General features: G+C 44.8%; 1 protein-coding gene and 1 pseudogene across 4 annotated transcripts in view; both read right to left on the bottom strand.

Moving 5' to 3' along the window:
• ZNF84 (zinc finger protein 84) overlaps window positions 1-20,181 on the bottom strand; it is a 270,997-nt gene that overhangs the window by 14,526 nt on the left and 236,290 nt on the right. The window contains exons 1-4 of one of the 4 annotated variants that reach the window (XM_050747750.1): window positions 12,575-12,772; window positions 8,292-8,496; window positions 580-648; window positions 334-460 (exon numbers count right to left, since the gene is read on the bottom strand). In XM_050747750.1, the coding sequence (XP_050603707.1) occupies window positions 334-460; window positions 580-648; window positions 8,292-8,306 (211 nt within the window). In that variant the 5' untranslated portion in view covers window positions 8,307-8,496; window positions 12,575-12,772. Of the gene's footprint in view, window positions 1-333; window positions 461-579; window positions 649-8,291; window positions 8,497-12,478; window positions 12,836-20,181 lie in introns of those variants that run through there. The other 3 variants (XM_050747751.1, XM_050747753.1, XM_050747752.1) reach the window with 3 other exon arrangements.
• LOC126930576 (protein tyrosine phosphatase type IVA 2-like) lies at window positions 14,116-14,821 on the bottom strand (annotated as a pseudogene).

Here is a 20,181-nt window from a genome sequence, read left to right as displayed (position 1 = left end):
AAATGAGTTGATATATGTAAAGCACGTGGTATAAGATGTGGTATACAGTAAGTTACATGCATTAGGTGCTACCACTACTGCTCAAACTATTACTCAAACTATTACTACTTAAGTTTCAGAGGCTGCATAACAAACTTACGACTTCATTATTGAAAGGTGAGACCCAAATACTTTCTTGGTGTCATAGTCCAAGCAACTGTGATCTAAATTTCAGGTCTAAAATCATTAAAAATTTCAGAAGCCTAACTACAGGCTTCTGAAACTTCCCAGCAACTAAAAATAAAAGGCAATGCATTGGGCATGGTCCGAGATACTCAAGAAAGCTTTTATTACCCAGTGACACTAGGCTGCTATAGTTCTCCAACATCACATCCTTGTATAAATTCTTCTGAGAGGGATCCAGGAGCTGCCACTCTTTTTGGGTGAAGTCCACAGATAAATCATCAAATGAGAATGACTCCTGTAAGAGCACAATGCTAGTAAACCTGAAGCAGTTAACACTGTATGATGTGAGAAAAAAATATTGGAGTTTGAGCACTTTATTCTCATAACAAGTTATACAAAATGCCATGTCCCTACCTTTGCATATTTTGTGTGATAAAATGTCATTGTGCATTCTTCCATCCTTCCATTTATACAACTGTTAACCTGAAGAATAAAGAGAGAGGCTCTCCAGAAGAAAATTATGTTTATTTGGGAACAGAGTACTGCCATGGGAAGACACGTGCCACAGTAAACTACATGTGTATTCAGGGAAGTAAAGAAAGACAAAGGTGTCTACAGTCATACCACCCTCAATGCGCCCGGTCTCGGAAACTAAGCAGGGTCGGGCCTGGTTATTACTTGGATGGGAAGAAAGACGAAAGTTTTTAAACGAAAAAAATGAGGTGTGGCCGGGCGCGGTGGCTCAAGCCTGTAATCCCAGCACTTTGGGAGGCCGAGATGGGCGGATCACGAGGTCAGGAGATCAAGACCATCCTGGCTAACACGGTGAAACCCCGTCTCTACTAAAAAAAATACAAAAAATTAGCCGGGCGTGGTGGCAGGCGCCTGTAGTCCCACCTACTCGGGAGGCTGAGGCAGGAGAATGGTGTAAACCCGGGAGGCGGAGCTTGCAGTGAGCTGAGATCCGGCCACTGCACTCCAGCCTGGGCGACAGAGCTAGCCGTCTCAAAAAAAAAAAAGAGGTGCATCACGTAATTGTTCTGAAACAGTTCTCCCTGGCTACAAAGATCAATAATAAGGGTGACACCAGTCCAAAGCTGGACAGGCAGCTGCTGGGCAGATGTCCCAATAAAAGTATTTCTGTGTAAGGCTTCAATGGCCTTTGTACAAGGCTGTGGCTTTTGCAGTCTTTTGTGATAATTTTTATCAGGCCTGCAAGTGTGAGAACACTCTTTTCACAGGCTTCCCCAGCTCTACCTGTCGGGGTTAAAAAAAAAAAAAAATTCACACTAGTGACTCCATTTTGATTCTGACAACTTCACAGAAGACACACAAACTGGAATAGGTGACTTTAAACCCCCTGAACCACCAATAAAATATTTACTGAACCTCAAATTTGGCACTGGATGAGGAAGTAGCAAAAGAAAGAAAATAGAATAGGCAAGGGGGCTCACAACTATAATCCCAGCACTTTGGGAGGCCAACACGGGAGGATCACTTGAGCCCAAAAGTTTGAGACCAAACTGAGTAATATAGTGAGATCTTGTATCCACAAAAAATATATATATAAATATTAGCTGGATATGGTGGTACATGCCAGTAGTCCCAGTTACTTGGGAGGCTGAGGTGGGAAGACTGCTTGACCTGGGAGGTCGGGGCTTCAGTGAGCTGTGATTGCACCACTGCACTGCAGCTTGGGTGACAGACTGAGACCCCATCTCAAAAACAAACCAATACACAAAAATGCCAAGAAGGAAGATAACAAAATAATACTTTCAAAAGTCACATTGTCTTACAGAGGGCTGCAAACATGCACTTACAAATAAAATAAATTTATAATATCTAAGAAATAAAGGAGAGTACAGTGTGGATAAAAAGCAGGGAGCGCTTCACTCTATTTGAGTGTAAAGTTAGGCTCTATGCAAAAGGTAAAATTGAAATGGGTTTTAGAAAATTAGTTGTTTTCCACAAAAAAAGAGGAGGCAAAGGCGTTCTGGGAGAAGCAGCTTTGATTTAAAAAACAAAAACAAAAAACTGTGAGGACTGAGGAGATACAAAAACATCAGTCTGACAGGATAATAGGGAATGGGATAGTGATGAGATTAAAGGCCACAGTGGGGGCTGGGGCAGAAAGTGGTTAGTTTAGCTAGGACACTTTCTTGTTGCCAAGTTAGCCATGAAACACCTTACAAGAAAGGGGATGATAGAACCAAACAGATTTTAGAGAGGTGACTAGATTTTGGATCAAGATGGATTTCTGTGTCAAAGTCTCCTAAGATAAAAAGAAAACACAAGCACACATCTTTTAAAAATCTAGAATGCCACCGGAAAATCAAAAAATAAATTTGACCCTAATAGCACACGATACGCTTTAAAAGCAGTCAAAGAATTTGAAGACAGATCTACAGAAACTGTCAGTTTTGAACAGAGAGAAAATGACTTAAAAATGAACAGAGCTCAGGACACTATCAAATAATACCAAAGAATCTAACGTGAGTGTCATAGAGTCCCAGAAAGAGAAAAGAAAGAGCATGGTGAAAATAAAGTCTCAAGAAATGATAGCTGAATATTCTGTAAAACTGGCAAAAGATATAAACCAAAACATTCAAGAAGTTCAGTCAATGCCAGACAATAAACATGAGGAAATCCACTCCCAAACACATCATACATGGCTAGTGAGGAAATCCACTCCCAGACACATCATACATGGCTAGAAGGAAAAAAAAAATCACATCACTTAAAGGGAACAGCAATTCAGATAACTGCAAATTTCTTTCTTTCTTTTTTGAGACAGAGTTTTGCTCTGTCACCCAGGCTGGAGTGCAGTGGCACAATTATAGCTCGCTGTAACCTCTGCCTCCTAGGCTCAGGTGATTCTCCCACCTCAGCTTTCTGAGAAACTGGGACTACAGGTGCATGCCACCACACCCAGTTAATTTCTGTTTGTTTGTTTTTCAGACACAGTCTTATTCTGTCACCCAGGCTGGAGTGCAGTGGCCTGATCTTGGCTCACTACAACCTCCACCTCTCAGGTTCAAGCAATTCTCCTGCCTCAGCCTCCTCAGTAGCTGGGATTACAGGCACCTGCCACCACGCCTGACTAATTTTTGTATTTTTAGTAGAGACGAGGTTTCACGATGTTGGCCAGGCTGGTCTCGAACTCCTGACATCAGGTGATCCACCCACCTCGGCTTCCCAAAGTGCTGGGATTACAGGTGTGAGCCACTGCACCTGGCTGAGAGTAAGCAAATTATTGTCTTAGGCTGGCGTGGGAAAAGGAATTGACCAAAAATGTCACAAAGATTGTTTTGGGGTGACGAAAATCTTCTAAAACTAGACTGTGATGATGGTTATACAGTATAAGTTTACTTAAAAATCACTGAATTATACATTAAAATGGAGAATCTTATTGAGGTCATACCTCAATAAGGCTGTTAAAAGATATTATAGGCTGGGCACAGTGGCTCAAGCCTGTAATCCCAGCACTTTGGGAGGCCGAGACGGGCGGATCACGAGGTCAGGAGATCGAGACTATCCTGGCTAACACGGTGAAACCCCGTCTCTACTAAAAAATACAAAAAACTAGCCGGGCGAGGTGGTGGGCTCCTGTAGTCCCAGCTACTTGGGAGGCTGAGGCAGCAAAATGGCGTAAACCCAGGAGGCGGAGCTTGCAGTGAGCTGAGATCCGGCCACTGCACCCCAGCCTGGGCGACACAGCGAGACTCCGTCTCCAAAAAAAAAAAAAAAAAAAAAAGATATTATAAACTTGCGCCAACATACTTGACAACTTAGATGAAATAGCTATATTCCTTTTTTTTTTTTTTTTTTTTTTTTGGAGACGGAGTCTCGCTATGTTGCCCAGGCTGGAGTGCAGTGTGGCACAATCTCGGCTTATTGCAAGCTCTGCCTCCCGGGTTCATTCTCCTGCCTCAGCCTCCCGAGTAGCTGGGATTACAGGCACCCGCCACCATGCCCAGCTAACTTTTTGTATTATTAGTAGACATGGTCTTTCACCATGTTGGCCAGGATGGTCTCAATCTCTTGACCTCATGATCCACTCTACTCAGCCTCCCAAAGTGCTGGGATTACAGGTGTGAGCCACCGCACCCGGCCAATAGCTATATTCTTTGAAAAACAATGAACCCAAAGTGACAAGAAGAAACAAAATCTGAATTAATCCTGTAACAGTTAAAGAAACTGACCCCACAATTTAAAACTTTCCCTCAAAGAAAATGCAAGATCTATGTAGTTTTAGTGGTGATTCTTCCAAACATTTAAATAAAATGATCTGGCCAGGTGTGCTGGCTCATGCCTATAATTTCAACTATTTGATAGGGTGAGGCAGGAGAACTGTTTGAGGCCAAGAGTTCCAGACCAGCCTGGGCAATATAGTGAGAACCTGTCACTACCAAAAAAAAAAAAAAAAAAAAAAAAAATTAAACTAGCTGGACTTAGTAGTATGTGTCTGCAGTCCCATCTCCTTGGGAGGCTGAGGTGAGAGGCATGTTCAAGTCCAGGAGTTCAAGGTTGCAGTGAACTATGACTGTGCCACTGCACTCTATCCTGGGTGACAGAGTGAGACCATACCTCTTAAAATAAAAAGAAAAAAAAGTTATTGCTGATGTTTTTGTTAATATGAAAAATCTAATCAAATCTAAAGAAAAATCATTAGAACTAATAAGTGAGCTTAAGAAGTTCCTGGACGGGTGTGGTGGCACACGCCTTTAATCCCAGCATTTTGGGAGCCCGAGGTGGGTGGATCACAAGGTCAGGAGTTTGAGACCAGACTGCCAATATGGTGAAACCCCATCTCTACTAAAAAAAAAAAAAATTAGCTGGGTGCAGTGGCACACCTGTAGTCCCAGCTACTTAGGAGGCTGAGGCAGGAGAATCGCTTGAACTCGGGAGGCAGAGGTTGCAGTGAGCCGAGACTGTGCCACTGCACTCCAGCCTGGGCGACAGAGTGAGACTCTGCCTAAAAAAAAAATAAAAGATAAAAATAAAAAAGAAGTTCCTGTATACAAAGTCAATATGCCAAAATATAGCGTACTTCCATGTTTTGGCAAGAAAAGTCTTTCAAATAACAAAATTTCAGATACCATTTACTGTAGAAATGACTAATGGCAGGTTTGGGACAAAAAGATGAAACCTGTGCCCTATTGATCAAGAAGAAATGATCAAAGTAACGCCACCATTTTGCAACTCCCAATGAAATAATCCATCTATGCCATGATCATTTAAAAAATGCTGGCCGGGTGCAGTGGCTCACACCTGTAATCCCAGTACTTTGGGAGCCCGAGGCAGGAGGATTGTCTGAGCTCAGGAGTTTGCAACCAGCCTGGGCAACACAGTGAAACCCCGTCTCCACTAAAATACAAAAAATTAGCTGGGCATGGGAGCGTGCATCTGTAGTCCCAACTATTCGGGAAGATGAGGCAGGAGAATCACTTGAATCCAGGAGGCAGAGGTTGCAGTGAGCCAAAATTGCGCCACTGCACTCGGCCTGGTGACAGAGTGAGACTCCGTTTCAAAAAAATAAATGTTACCACAAGCAAACTTCTTTCAGAAGACAAGCAAACATGTGTCTTCTGAAAGAAGTACATACCACAACCTCTGAAGCATTCTTGCCCAAAAAAGCTAAACTTGAATGTGACCAACCCTCTAGATCAGATCTGTCCAACATAACTTTCTGTGATGACGGAAATATTCTTTAACTACGCTATCCAATTCATGGATATCTAACTTGTGGCTACTGAGCATTTTGAAATGTGGCGAGCGTGACTGTGGGATTTAATTTTAATTAATTTAAATTTAAATAGTCCTGTGTGGCCAGTGGCTTCTGTATTGGACAGCACAACTCTAAATTTACCTATTTATAGCAAATACAGATGACAAACATATTAACACCACCAAATACAGGTGACAAACATTAACAACACTGTTGCAAGTGGCAAAATCCACACAGTAGGAAACTATACAGAAAAATGACCTGGCTTCTTTAACGAATAATTTGGCTAGAAAAAAGTAAGAACCAACGGATTAAAGGAGATTGAAGAGACAGATGAACCAACTGCATTGTATGAACCTTCCTGGGATTCTGATTCAAACAAACAACCACCAACCTCTGAACGTTACGAGAGACCTGGAAACGCGAACACTGACTAGACATCAAGAAGCCACCTCGCCGGGCGCGGTGGCTCCCGCCTGTAATCCCAGCACTTTGGGAGGCCGAGGCGGGCAGATCACGAGGTCAGGAGATCAAGATCATCCTGGCAAACACGGTGAAACCCTGTCTCTGCTAAAAACAGAAAAAGTTACCAGGGTGTGGTGGCGGGTGCCTGTAGTCCCAGCTACTCGGGAGGCTGAGGCAGGAGAATCACTTGAACCCGGGAGGCAGAGGTTGCGGTGAGCCAAGACTGCACCATTGCACTCCAGCCTGGCGACAGAGTGAGACTCTGTCTCAAACAAAATAAAAAATAAAGAAGCCACCTCAATTGGAGGAAGGACTGCAGTTGCAATTGTAGTGAATGTCACAAAATGTGAAGTGAAAGAAGACAGAAGTGAGCATATCCTACAGCAGACAAAATCAAATATAGTGTTTAAGAATGCGCAGAGAGGAGCAGAACTATAAAGTCAGGAAATGGTTACCAAAAAGGATCCTGGTTACCTCTGTCAGGAGGAAGAGGCTGTGATAATTGGGAGAGGGCAATGAAGGGACTCATCTGGGCTAAGAATATTCTATTTCTTGACCTGAGTGGTGGTTTCATGCATATTCCACTGACAATAATTCATCAAACTGTATTTTTTAAAACGTACTTTTCTGCATGTAAATTAGGCCTTACAGTTTAAAAAGGTAAAAAGTAAATAATTATGGTCACGAAGTCCTGCTCTGGCATTCTATCCTTGGGACATACTCTGAAGAATGCTATGAAAAATGCCGTAAGGTTCATGCATTTATTAACGTTTCTCTTGAGAACATTTACCCACCACAGTAGCCCCCACCTATCCACAAAGGAGATGTTCCAAGACCCCGGTGGATGCCTGAAACCAGACAGTACCAAACCCTATAAAGACTATGCTCTTTTCCTACACATACATACCTATGGTGAAGTTCAGTTTATGAATTAGGTACAGTAAAAAATAAATAACAACAATAATAAAATAGAACAATTATAACAACATAGTGTAATAAAAGTTACCACACACTGAGACTATAACTTCTGCAGTGTGAGGTGTGACAGAATTAGCATGTATTTATTTTTCCTTCTTCATAATTTCATGAATAAATTTGTTCTTACCATAGACCTTAGCAACCTCAGCCTACCTTTTTCGTTATGTTTAGAATTTTCACCTTTTCACTTAGAGCTTCTCTTTGATATATCCGAATTACTAGCATCACTACTTTTATGTATGGAAGCCATTTTAAGTAAAATAAGGGCTACAAAAATACAAGCACCGTATTACCATGAGCTGATCTGACAGCTCAGATGGCTCCCAAGTGACTGACAGGTAAGCAACATATACAGCATGCATCTGCTGGACCAAGGGATGAGGCAGGTCCTGGGTGGAACGGTGCAAGAGTTCATCATGCTTCTCAGAACAGGAAGCAATTCAAAACTTACAAATTGCTTATTTCTGAAATTTTCTATTTAATATTTTCAAACCATGGGAAATTAGGAAATTAAAACTGCAAAAATCAAAACTGCAGATAAGGAGGAACTACTGCATATCTCTTATTCATAAGACTTCATCAAGGAAAAATAAACGAACACCTGATAACCAAGAAATATTTACTTCCTATGGGCAATTACCTTTAAACCATGCAAAGCATATAAAAGCTCACATTTCTCTATTACGACTGCCAAAAATTTGAAAACAAAGTTTGCAGCTCAAATGCAGTAATTATGTAAGATGTTATGGCTTTAAATATGCTATAAATACTCAACCCTAAGAATCTGTCCAATAGTTAATGTATCACTGTGCCAATTTTGTTCCAATCCTGATCATCTATTCTGAGGCTATTTTCCTCTGATTTCTTAACTATTTAAACTTTTCTTTTTCACTGGAAGGCTTACACATCTCTTTTAATTCCCTGGGAAAAAATAAGAACTAAACAATCAACTCACCTGTAACATGGTCATTTTCTGCTGCTGTACGAGATGATCAGCAAGGCTGAGACGGGTTCTACTGTGCGTCTCTTCTGCTTCTGCCCCAAAACTGTGGAGAGAGGGCTTGGCTAGGTCTTCTACACTGAGAATGAATTCCTGGTTCCAGCAACTCCTTTTTTATCTCACATGAGCACGCTTATTTGTAGGGACCAGGATCTGTGGACTTTGGGAGAAATGTACTTCAACTGGTATATTCACATTGCACATGAAATCTTTTTCTGTCTTGCTAGGAACTTGGAATTAATGATCATCTAAGGCCAGAGGTATGCTTGCTATATAACTGAAACAGGTTCTCAGGGAAACAGAATATAGTAAAATGGAACAGTGGAAGCCTAGGTCTCTGCAAACAGATAAGGAAATATCAGAAATAAAGTAACTGTGAGATTCACTCAATATTCACTGTGAACGCCAAAATGCAAGTCAGTCTAACAGGTGCTGTTAGGAAAATACAGTTTATACGATTTGTATGAAAGCAGATTTGAATTTCGATCAACTTTTTTCCTTTACCAGTTAGATGACTTTTGGCAAAAACAAATTTCACCATTCTGAGCCTAGTTTCCTATTAAAATCTTCTATTAATATATCCTTAACTTATGTCTGTCAATTCTATCCATTTCAGAAGGAAATGGGTTAAAATCTCACAATATGACTAGATTAGTCAGTTTTTCCTTATAATTCTGCTGATGTTTGGATTATATGCTTATGGCTATATTGTTTGATGCGTCATGGTTAAATAGAGGGTTTTAAAACATCATTGTGTAACAATGCTTCATACCCCAAATAATGCTTTTTGCCTTAAAATCTATTTTATCTTAGACGAAGTCTGCAACATCAGCATTCTTTCTTTTTTTTTCTTTGGTAGGGTCTTGCTCCCTCACCCAGGCTGGCATGCAGTGGCACAATCATAGCTCACTGCAACCTTGAACTCCGGGCTCAAGGGATCCTCCTGCCTCAGCCTCCCAAGTAGCTGGGACTACAGGTTTGTGTGCCTCCATGCCCAGTTAACTGTTTTTGTATTTTTTTTTTTTTTTGGTAGAGACAGGATCTCACTATGCTGCCCAGGATAGTCTCGAATTCCTAGGCTCAAGTGACCCTCCTACCTCAGCCCCGCAAAGTGCTGGGATTATAGGCATAAAACACCACAACTGGCTTCAGCATTCTTTTGGTATTTACCTGGTATGTTATCATCTGTTCAACTACACTTAAAATCTCAGCATCATTATCTTTGTCCCTTATAAGCAGCTCAGAGCTCAAATGTATGGGTGTTTAAAAAAAAAAAAAAAAAAAAAAATCCAAATTGGCCAGGCGTGGTGGCTCACACCTGTAATCCCAGCACTTTGGGAGGCCAAGGCGGATGGATCACCTGAGGTCAGGAGTTCGAAACCAGCCTGACCAACATGATGAAACCCCGTCTCTATTAAAAATACAAAAATAAACCGGGCGTGGTGGCACACATCTATCTGTAAGCTCAGCTACTTGGGAGGCTGAGGCAGGAGAGTTGCTTGAACCTGGGAGGTGGAGGTTGCAGCGAGTGGAGATTGTGCCACTGGACTCCAGCCTGGGACAACAAAAGTGAAACTTCATCTCAAAAAAAAAAAAATCCAAACCAACAGTCTGTCTTTTAACTGACAAATTGAATACATTTAATGCTTATTGCGGTTATTGTTTTTTCCCCCTCCTTTCTTGCCTTCAAAGCCTCAATTTCTGTATTTGCTACAATGGTGAGGATAAAGTGGGCCTCACAATGGGAGTCTAAGAAACAAAAGAGGTATTAAAAGGAAAGCAACTTGGGCCTTGTAATAACTGTTACAGCTAACGTTCCAGTGCTTTCTATATGTGAGACAATATACTAAGCATTTTAAATGTAACTCTTATGCACAACCCTATGCACAACCCTATGAGGCGTTTAACATAATCTCCGTTTTACAAAGAGAAAACTGGGACAATGAGTGATCGTAAAATGTGCCTGTGATTGTACATTTAGTAAGTAGCAAAATTCAAATGTTAATTCTCTATCCTGCTACATTGAAAGCATGTACTACTAAAGTCATATCGTCATTTGTGCGTATCTACATGTACAAACACACAACATAAATCCTGGAGTCAGCTCCTATTCCCATGCACACATTCAGTCACTAATTCCCACAAAAACACAAATGAAGGACGGCCTGCCTCAACCCTGTACCACACTAACAAGCAGCACTTTAACTTGTTTTTTGTGGTTCAAACTTCAGTGCCAACTCAGAAACACACAGCAGTTTCTCCCAGTTATACAAGAAATGACTCCTTTATACCTTAAATTGTGATAATACATAAATCTTAGAACGGAAGCTGGCACACAGGCACACTAAACATATATTAGCTATAATTATTATTATAAAAGTAAAATATGATGGCAAAACATAAAAAATGTACACAAGCTAAATAAGAATTGTTATCTATGATCTCACCACAGGTAACCATTCTTGAGATGATGGAAACTATTGTGACATTTTTCATAAAATGGAAGCATAGGGGCCGGGCGCGGTGGCTCAAGCCTGTAATCCCAGCACTTTGGGAGGCCGAGACGGGTGGATCACGAGGTCAGGAGATCGAGACCATCCTGGCTAACCCGGTGAAACCCCGTCTCTACTAAAAAATACAAAAAACTAGCCGGGCGAGGTGGCGGGCGCCTGTAGTCCCAGCTACTCGGGAGGCTGAGGCAGGAGAATGGTCTAAACCCGGGAGGCGGAGCTTGCAGTGAGCTGAGATCCGGCCACTGCACCCCAGCCTGGGCGACAGAGCAAGACTCTCTCTCAAAAAAAAAAAAAAAAAAAAAAAATGGAAGCATAGGGTCATATTTAAAAACTGTTTTTGTTTTTTTCCCATTATGTGAAGAACATCTTTCTTTCCAGGTCAATAACCTTATTTCTGTAAGATATCAACAACTTATATAAAATAATGAAAAAATAAAATCCTACTCATAATTGAAAAAAAGTCATAAAATATGTAGGAATATCAAGATCCATATGAAGCATACTAAAAACACCAATGAAAACTATAAAAATAGAATTAAAGAAATTTATAATTCTATTTTACTTTGGGATAGGAAGACTTCATATTGTGAAGATAATTTGACCTCAAATGATTTATATAACTCGTTCAACTCCACTCAGAATCTCAAAATTCTGAAGTTTACGTGTAAGGAAAAAGGTTCAAGAACAGTTTGAACACTTTTTTTTTTTTTTGAGACAGGGTCTTACTGTGTTGTCCAGGCTGAAGCGCAACGGCATAACCATAGCTCACTGCAGCCCTGAACTCCTGGGCTCAAGTGATCCTCCCACCTCCGCCTACAGAGTAGCTGGGGCTACAGGCATACTCTACCACACCTGGCCTGGACGCTTTTGGAAATACAAAATAATGAATGTGAACAGGCCTACTGTAATACATATAAATTATAATAATTATAACATCTGACAGTGGCTTCAGAGAGGTTACACAGATGAAAAAAGCATAACTGTCTATGCCAGAGTCAGCATGTAATAGATGTAGCACTTCAAAGCCATGAGTAAAACTAAATTATTTAATGAATACGAGAATATTTGAAAGAAAATAAAGGTAGCTATTTCATACAACTACTTCCAGATGGATTAAATTTTAAAATAATGGAAACCCTAAGAATGCCTAAAAAAAAAAAAAAAAAAAAAAAAACCACAGGTGAATTATATGCATAATTTGAGGGGAGATGTCGCCACACGATACAAAAGACAAAAGTCATTTAAAAAACTGTAAAACAGTCAATAAACGTAACCATTAAAAAATACAGGGCCAGGCATGGTGGCTCACACCTGTAAGCCCAGCGCTTTAAAAGACTCTTTCGACACCGGCAGAGCCAGGCTGCGGGCGGATGCGGTCCAGCAGGGCAGCCGCGCCTCAGGGCCACGGCTCGGCAACGGGGCTGGCCCGCTGTCGAGGCCGAACGCACCCGAGGCCCACGCCGGCGCCTCCACGCCCGCCTGAAAGGACGCCCAGCAGCGGCGCCTCCGGAAAGGCCGTGCCCGCCCCACAGCCCAGAACCCGCGCGGCTCCGCGGCACACGGCATCTTCACGACCCGGCCCAGCCCCACCCCGCCCCAGCCCCGAGTCCGCGCGCGGACGTCCAGGACCTTGAAGCCGAAGCCCTCCGCGGCCACTCCCGCGCGCCCTCCCCGCCATCCCTGGAGCCCCCAGCGCCGGCCCCGCATTAAACGCACTAAACTCACAAAAGACGCCGCCGCCGAGTCGCGCTCGAGCACGCGCGCCCGCGGCCCCGCGATCACGTGATGCCGCCCGGTCCCGCGCCCCGCGCACGCGCCGGAGCCGCCGGCCTTTGTGCGCTCCCGCGGCTCCGAACGGGCCGGGACGAGTAGGGGACTGCAGACGAGCACACTCGCACGCGCGCACACGCGCACACTCCCCTCTCACGTGGCAGCGAAGGACAAAGAGGAAGAAAGGGCCGCCAGCAAGCTTTGCCACGAGTGCATATGCGCATGCGCGAAGGACGGAGCCACCGCGAACTCAACTTCCCAGGGTGCCCCGCATCCGGAAGTGCCTGTCGCCTGGAGACGCAGTGACGCCAAACTGGCTCACACGGTTTTCTGAGAAACATGAAGGGAAACCGAATCCACCAATACTCTTTTTTGTTGTTGTTGTTGTTCTTTTTGAGACGGAGTCTCGCTCTGTCGCCCCGGCTGGAGTGCAGTGGCGCGATCTCGGCTCACTGCAACCTCCGCCTCCCGGGTTCAAGCAATTCTGCTGCCTCAGCCTCTCGAGTAGCTGGGACTACAGGCTCCCGCCGCCACGCCCGGCTAATTTTTTGTATTTTAGTAGAGACGGGGTTTCACCGTGTTGCCCAGGCTGGTCTCGAACATTTGAGCTCAGGCAATCCGCCCGCCTCGGCCTCCCAAAGTGCTAAGATTACAGGCGTGAGCCACCGCGCCCGGCCCACCAATACTTTAAAAAGACAATTGGTTTGACTTCAGTTGAGGAAACCAGAAAAAACATAAATATATTTACGGAAAGAAGCTAAGAATTAACAGAAAAAAAGTAAAGCTGATCCATAACTCGAGTGGTAGGGAGAATTATAGGTAAGTCACGATGCTTATGAAAGAGAGATGGCGCCGGGGAGATGGAGGAGAGGAGAGAGATGAAAAAAGAGAAATAACTACAAACATAGGAAATTGAACGTGGAATCTTAAAAAGGCAAACTCATAGAAACAGTGGAAGTGTGGTCACCAGAGGTCAGGTGGCGAGAGTGGGAAATGAGATGTTGGTCAGATGTTTTAAAAAGAGAACAAACTTGCAGTTATAACATGAATAAGTTCTGGAGACCTAATGGACAGCATGGTGACTACAGTTTATAATGTATTGTATATTTGAAATTCACTTAGAGTAAAAGAAATACTCTCATCACACATACCCAAAGGGTAACTATGTGAGGTGATGGATACATTCATTAGCTGGATTGTGTCAGTCTCTTCACAATGATATATCAAAAGATCCTGTTGTCACCTTGAATAGATACAATTTTATTTAATTTTTTCTTAAACATTTTATTGATGTTATGGAGGGATTTTTTTTTTTTTTTTTTTTTTTTTTTTTTTTTTTTGAGACGGAGTCTCACGCTGTTGCCCAGGCTGGAGTGCAGTGGCGCGATCTCGGCTCACTGCAAGCTCCGCCTCCCGGGTTGAGGGATTTCTTTTGTTTGCATTTTTCCAGCCACTGGGAGAGTGGCTGAGTACTGAGCCTATCACTACTTGGATCATACAGGTAAGACTCCAGATTCACGCTTCCAAGTACCAAGAGTTCCTCTAAAGTGCCACAATCAAGCCGGCCTTCATTTACATTCCTACTGAACATGGCAATGCCCACCGGTATCTCTGAAGTGTAATTGCATCTTAGGTTGGCATTTCTCCAAGTAAAGCAGCTGTTTGGAATTGAATGCTCCCCTTCTTTTTTGTCTTATAAACTGAACTGCATCTTCATGCTTAATTCCATATTCAGTCAAAGCAAGTGCCACCAGCACAGGTGCCCTTCCCATTCCCACAACACAATGCACTGCCATGCAGCAATCTGGCTTTTCATGCCATTTGGTGTTTAACAGGTTTAGCCAATCATCTGCTATCTGATTAGGTGGTGGAGCTTCATCGTCAAATGACCAATCTAAAATGTGGATTCCTTGTTTTTCAACTGGAGCTTTACCAAATGTAGCATCACAAACTCAAACCAAAAGTGTCACTCCACACTTCTCACATTCCTCTGTGAACCTGTTGCAGTGGCACTGGTAGACTTGTGGGTTATGAGAAAATGCATGTTCCTGTAGATCTCCACAGGGGCTGGACCGTCAGTCCATTTTGGCAAAGAAAAAGTGTGAGCATGTGTGTGAGTAATGGGGAAAGTGAAAAGAAATTAATAAATCTTGAAATGTTTCACAGCAGAAAACTTTTTAATCTTTTATTTTTAGATCACTAGACTGCCTATTATTGATCAGTGTTTTTTTCGACTTAACTTGTCTATTCCTTATGAAGCTACTATCTTCAAGATAAGCAGAATTATTCAGAACCCACTGGAATCCAACCTCAATTTAGGCCTCAATTTCTGCAAATGGACACCTCCGGACTCCAAAAAATCCAACGACATACAAAGCTTAAGCAGCCCTTATTACCTTCAGTTCAAGTTAAAAGTGTAGGTCACTTTCCACTTGTGCTTACTTGATGCTTAATTTTACTGGAATCGCTGAAAGAAATATACTTGCGGCCAGACCCGGTGGCTCAAGCCTGTAATCCCAGCACTTTGGGAGGCCGAGACGGGTGGATCATGAGATCAGGAGATTGAGACCATCCTGGCTAACATGGTGAAACCCCGTCTCTACTAAAAAATACAAAAAACTAGCTGGGCGAGGTGGCGGGCGCCTGTAGTCCCAGTTACTCGGGAGGCTGAGGCAGGAGAATGGCATGAACCCGGGAGGGGGAGCTTGCAGTGAGCTGAGATCTGGCCACTGCACTCCAGCCTGGGCGACAGAGCGAGACTCCGTCGCAAAAAAAAAAAAAAAAAAAAAGAAAAAGAAAAAGAAATACACTTGCAATTTTTTTAAAAGGTATCTATTTCTGAGGCCAGTCTTGGTATCTCGAGTTTTCAAGGCAGTGTTGATGACAGCACGTAGAACCTCAAAGCTCATTTGTCGGTGAAAATGCTGTGCTCAGCCTGGCAGAAATCTGCTACCACACTCAGAGTCACCATAAATGTGCAACATCACAAAACAGTGCTGGTGTGCTGGGGACTGGGCATTGGAGTTGGGGATGGCTGCCCCAGCCTCTGTACACAACACCTGGCCTGGTGGATCCAGAGTTAGTCTTGCTGCCCAGCTGCCACTCTAGCCACTCCCTAGACACAATTTTAAATTGTCAGATATACCTTTAGTAAAGCTGAAAACACAATTCCAGAGGAATTAAAAGAAGGAAAATTTTCTATTTATTAAACAGCATAAAGATAACAAAATTGATGAATGTATGGTTTGAAAAGAAACCTCAGACAAAACTTAAGATTATGCAAGCATAAATATTGAGAAGTTATTAACAGACAGAAGCTGGCAGTGCATTGCAAAAATATCACAACCCTGAGGACCAAATACAGCCCAAATGGAATGGACCCTTCTGAAGTTCTCCTGGTAACCCATTCATTCATAAAGTTAAAAGGAGTCAAGCCCTGGGTTCATCAATCACCAGTAAAGATTGTTCCTGTCCACTGCACTCCAGCCTGGGTGACAGAGCAAGACCCCATCTCCAATAAAAAAGTAGTATCTGATAATATTTAAAACTCTCCTCAGCCCCTCATTACACAGGTCACACTTACCACAGACAACAGGAAGCAGTAGGGCCAAGTCATCCAAACCCCAAATGGCTGTAGAAGCCCACAACTAATTTCTCCACCCAGGAATACACTTGTGAACCCCTAACTGATCTTCAGGTACTTTTCAGGAAAAAAAAAAAAAAAAAAAAAAGTGCAAGGGCTCTTGGATCTCCAGATAAAGGAAAAGCCATTTATCCATATTTTCATTCCTTTTAGAGTCTAAAACCAGCCTCTGCCTGATCAAACTAGAGGGCCAGAAGCAGATGGCAGCTGAAGGAAACAGCTCACTCAAGATGCCAACCAGGCCTCTGTTAATGCCATCACGGATAAGATCTATTTCTGAGGGTCTAATTAAGTTAGGAACTATAGTTGTATGTATGTTGGGATTCGTTTTCCTTCTTGTCAAGGTACAGATGGAGCAGAGCTATCTTGTATGTCAGTAGCCCCACTCATGCATTCTTGGTACTCAGACCTGCGCGCCTTGGAAGCATGAAGTAGCTAGAATGGTCATCACCCCACTTCCCTCAAGATTGAGGAGTGCACAAAAAGGGGGGTACCTGTAACTGTGGGACCAGCTCAAACAAATTAACCATTTCTTAAGTTGTTGCAGGTAAATACAGAGCCAAAATTGCCTTGGCACATGCAATGCAAAAAGCTTTAAATTCTGATTGTTACCATCACCAGCCTGGCAGGCCAGCTGCATTGGCATCATCTGGGTCTAGCTGGAAATGCCATAAAAACTTGACCCACCTCGGCCAGGCGTGGTGGCTCACACCTGTAATCCCAGCACTTTGGGAGGCCAAGGCGGGTGAATCACGAAGTCAGGAGATTGAGAGCATCTTGGCTAACACGGTGAAACCCCGTCTCTACTAAACATACAAAAAACTAGCCGGGCGAGGTGGCGGGCGCCTGTAGTCCCAGCTACTCGGGAGGCTGAGGCAGGAGAGTGTGAACCCGGGAGGTGGAGCTTGCAGTGAGCCGAGATCGCGCCACCGCACTCCAGGCTGGGCGACAGAGTGAGACTCCGTCTCAAAAAAAAAAAAAAAAAAAAAAAAAAAAGTAAAAAGAAAAACTAAAAAATGGAAAGATATGTTTGTTACTGAGCAATAGGCTTACTTTATGACACCCGCAGAAGCCAACATTATGGTTCCCTCTTTGGAGGAAAAAAAAAAGCTTTATACCAAGTCAACTGGCAAGGAGACAGGAGGCAATGCTCAGATCTGTGCTAGAATGGCCTAGCACGTTGTGCTGAGCTCACACTACCAGCCCAGATCCCACACCTCTAAGGGAGACTGTGAGGCAGGCGTGGAGCAGCAAGGGCTGTGTGAGCAAGCATGGGATTCAGCCACTGCATAGACATGCTGGCTGCTGCTGTGAGGCAGGCAGCTCCAGGTGCTGGCATGAGTGTCAGCTCTCTGTGGGGCTGTGGCTGGACTCGGCACACCACAAGCAGCTTCCATGGTTGGCACTGGAGAATGCGGTGTTGTCCCGCGGTGTTTAGCTCCTAGCACAGAGGGTAGCTCCTCTCTGCAGCTGGTTGTCCTGACGAGGGCTCAGCTCTCAGCGGAGAGGAGGCCCTAAAGTGAGTGGCCCCTCTCTGCAGGCAGATGGTCCCACTGTCTGTTCACCTCTGGCTGAGCCTGGGGCTTGTACGGGTCTGAGAGAGGAGGAAGTGCTTGCCGATTGGTTCATGGGCGGCCATGGGCGGCCAGGAAAAGGAACCGTAAGTTCCCACCCCGGGTTCGTGGGACTGGCATCCTGGCCCCCCAGTCTTCAGGCCTTCCTTGGACTGCAGCTGGGGCCTCACCAGGGACCCGCCCCCTTCCTCCCAGAAGCCTGTCTCCTGTCACTGTGCGCTCAGGCTGCTTGCACCAAGGGGCACCTGTAGGCCAGCGCCGAGCTGCCCTCAGGCCCGCCTTGGCCTCCCCGTTGCAATCTTTGGCACCCGAAGTCTGGCGGGTCTGAGGCGGCAGGAGGCTGGTGTGTCAGTTCCGCCCTGAGCATGTGCAAACCCGGCTGGGCTGTGTCTGTGCCTGAGCTCAACTCCAACCGCGCTCCAAGATTGGGCTGGGTGCTGGGAGCAGGAAAAGGCCAGGCAAGGCCAGGCAGCAGGAGGAGATACCCCCGAGCCTGTCGGGGGAGGGGTCCTACCCGGGCCTGAGGGTGCAGAGTTCAGAGATGCCCGGGTCCTGCGCCTGGAGAGCAGGGCTCCGGCCTGCTTTGTGCAATGGGCGGGCAGCCCTGGCCGCAGCCTCCTGGCAGCCTGGGGTGGGGGCTCCAGGTCCTCATTGGGCCCCTCTCTGCCTGCCCCTCTCTGCCCGATCACAGGTGGCCCAGCCTGGCCCTATCGCAGTGGCTTCCAGGGCAGCAGGCTCTGGAGGGCTCCTGCTTGTCCCTGGCTCCTGCCAGCTCCGTGCAGCATCCTCTCGGGTCCAGCTCTGCCTCCTCCCCGTGCCCTCCCTGCAGTGGCGGCGGGTGAGAGCAGCCACGGGGGACCAGGGGCCGGGAGCGGGTACCACGCAGCCACACAAGGGTGAAGGCAGCGCATCAGCTGCCTCTGGGACACAGGGCGGGAGACCCACTGCTGCCCCCACAGCCGCTCCTGCCGCTGCTGCCGCTGCTGCCGGCCCGATGGCAGTGGCCACTCTGGATAGCCTGCCGCTGCCATCAGAGAACACACACTCACTCTCTGAGCTCCCACTGAGGAAAGGCCGTGTGAAGACACTGAGAAGGTAGCCATCTGTAAGTCAGGGAGACAGCCCCAACCAGAAACCCATCATGCTAAGCCTGGGCGACATAGCAAGACCTGTCTTAAAACATAAAAATAAATTGGCCAGGTGTGATGGTGGTTGCCTACAGTCCCAACTACTTGGGAGGCTGAGGCAGGAGGATCACCTGAGTCCAGGAGTTCGAGGCTGCAGTGAGCTATGATTGCAGCGTTGCTCTCCAGCCTAGGAAACGGGGTGAAACCCCATCTCTTAAAACACTAATGAATTAAATACAAACTTTTTAAAAGAAACGTATCTTGCTGACACACTGATTGCAAACTTGTAGCCTCCAGAATTGTGAGAAAATAAATTGTTGTTTAAGCCACCCAGTCTGTAATAGTTTCTTCTAGCAGGCTGCGTAGACTAAGACGAACAGTAAACAGCAACAGTATTAATACGTACCTTGGAACAATGCTGAAGTCACTTCTTCGATCTGTATTAGTCAGACAGACAGAACCAATAGGCTAGAGAGGTAGACGAACAGATGTGTGGGAGGGGATTCACCATGGAAATTGGCTCGTGGGATTACAGAAGGTGATTAGTGTCCTTATAAGAAGTCCCACAAACGTGCAATTGCAAGCTGGAAAATCTGAGAAGCTGGTAGAGTGGCTCAGTCCAAGTACCAAGGCCTCAAAACCGGGGAAGCCAGGGGCTTAACTCTCAGCTGGAGGCTGAAGGCCCGGGGACCCCGGGTTCTGATGTTGAAGGGCAGAAGAAGATGGTGTCTCCGCTCCAGGAGACAGTGAAATCACGTCTTATCAGCCTTTTTCTTCTGTCTGGGCCCTCAACAGATTGGACAGTGCCCGTTCTCACTGGGTGAGGGTGGATCTTCCTTACGCTACTGATTCAAATGCCAGTCTCCTCTGGAAAAGCCCCACAGGCATACCCAGAAATAATATCTTGCCAGCTATCTGGGTATCCTTTAATCCAGTCAAACTGACACCTAACATTAATCATCACAAGATCTTGCTTGCAAACAACCAAAAATATTTCTTTCTTTCCAGTCCAATATACCTCTTAATCTTCATTCCTTGTCTTACCACTAACATGAGACCACCACTTCTGTTGTCCTTCCCAGCTTCTCCCCAACCTCCCCTTTTCCCTAGTTTATGACAAGAGAGAAGGGGGAAAGCAGAAAGTTGGAAAGAAACAGAAGATAAACAGCTAGACAACCTTGGCACCACCACCTGGCCCTGGTGGTTAAAATAATAATA

Source organism: Macaca thibetana, chromosome 11 (assembly GCF_024542745.1).
Source record: "Macaca thibetana thibetana isolate TM-01 chromosome 11, ASM2454274v1, whole genome shotgun sequence".
In the NCBI taxonomy this organism is placed as follows: domain Eukaryota; kingdom Metazoa; phylum Chordata; class Mammalia; order Primates; family Cercopithecidae; genus Macaca; species Macaca thibetana.
This window is presented reverse-complemented; position numbering and strand designations above follow the sequence as displayed.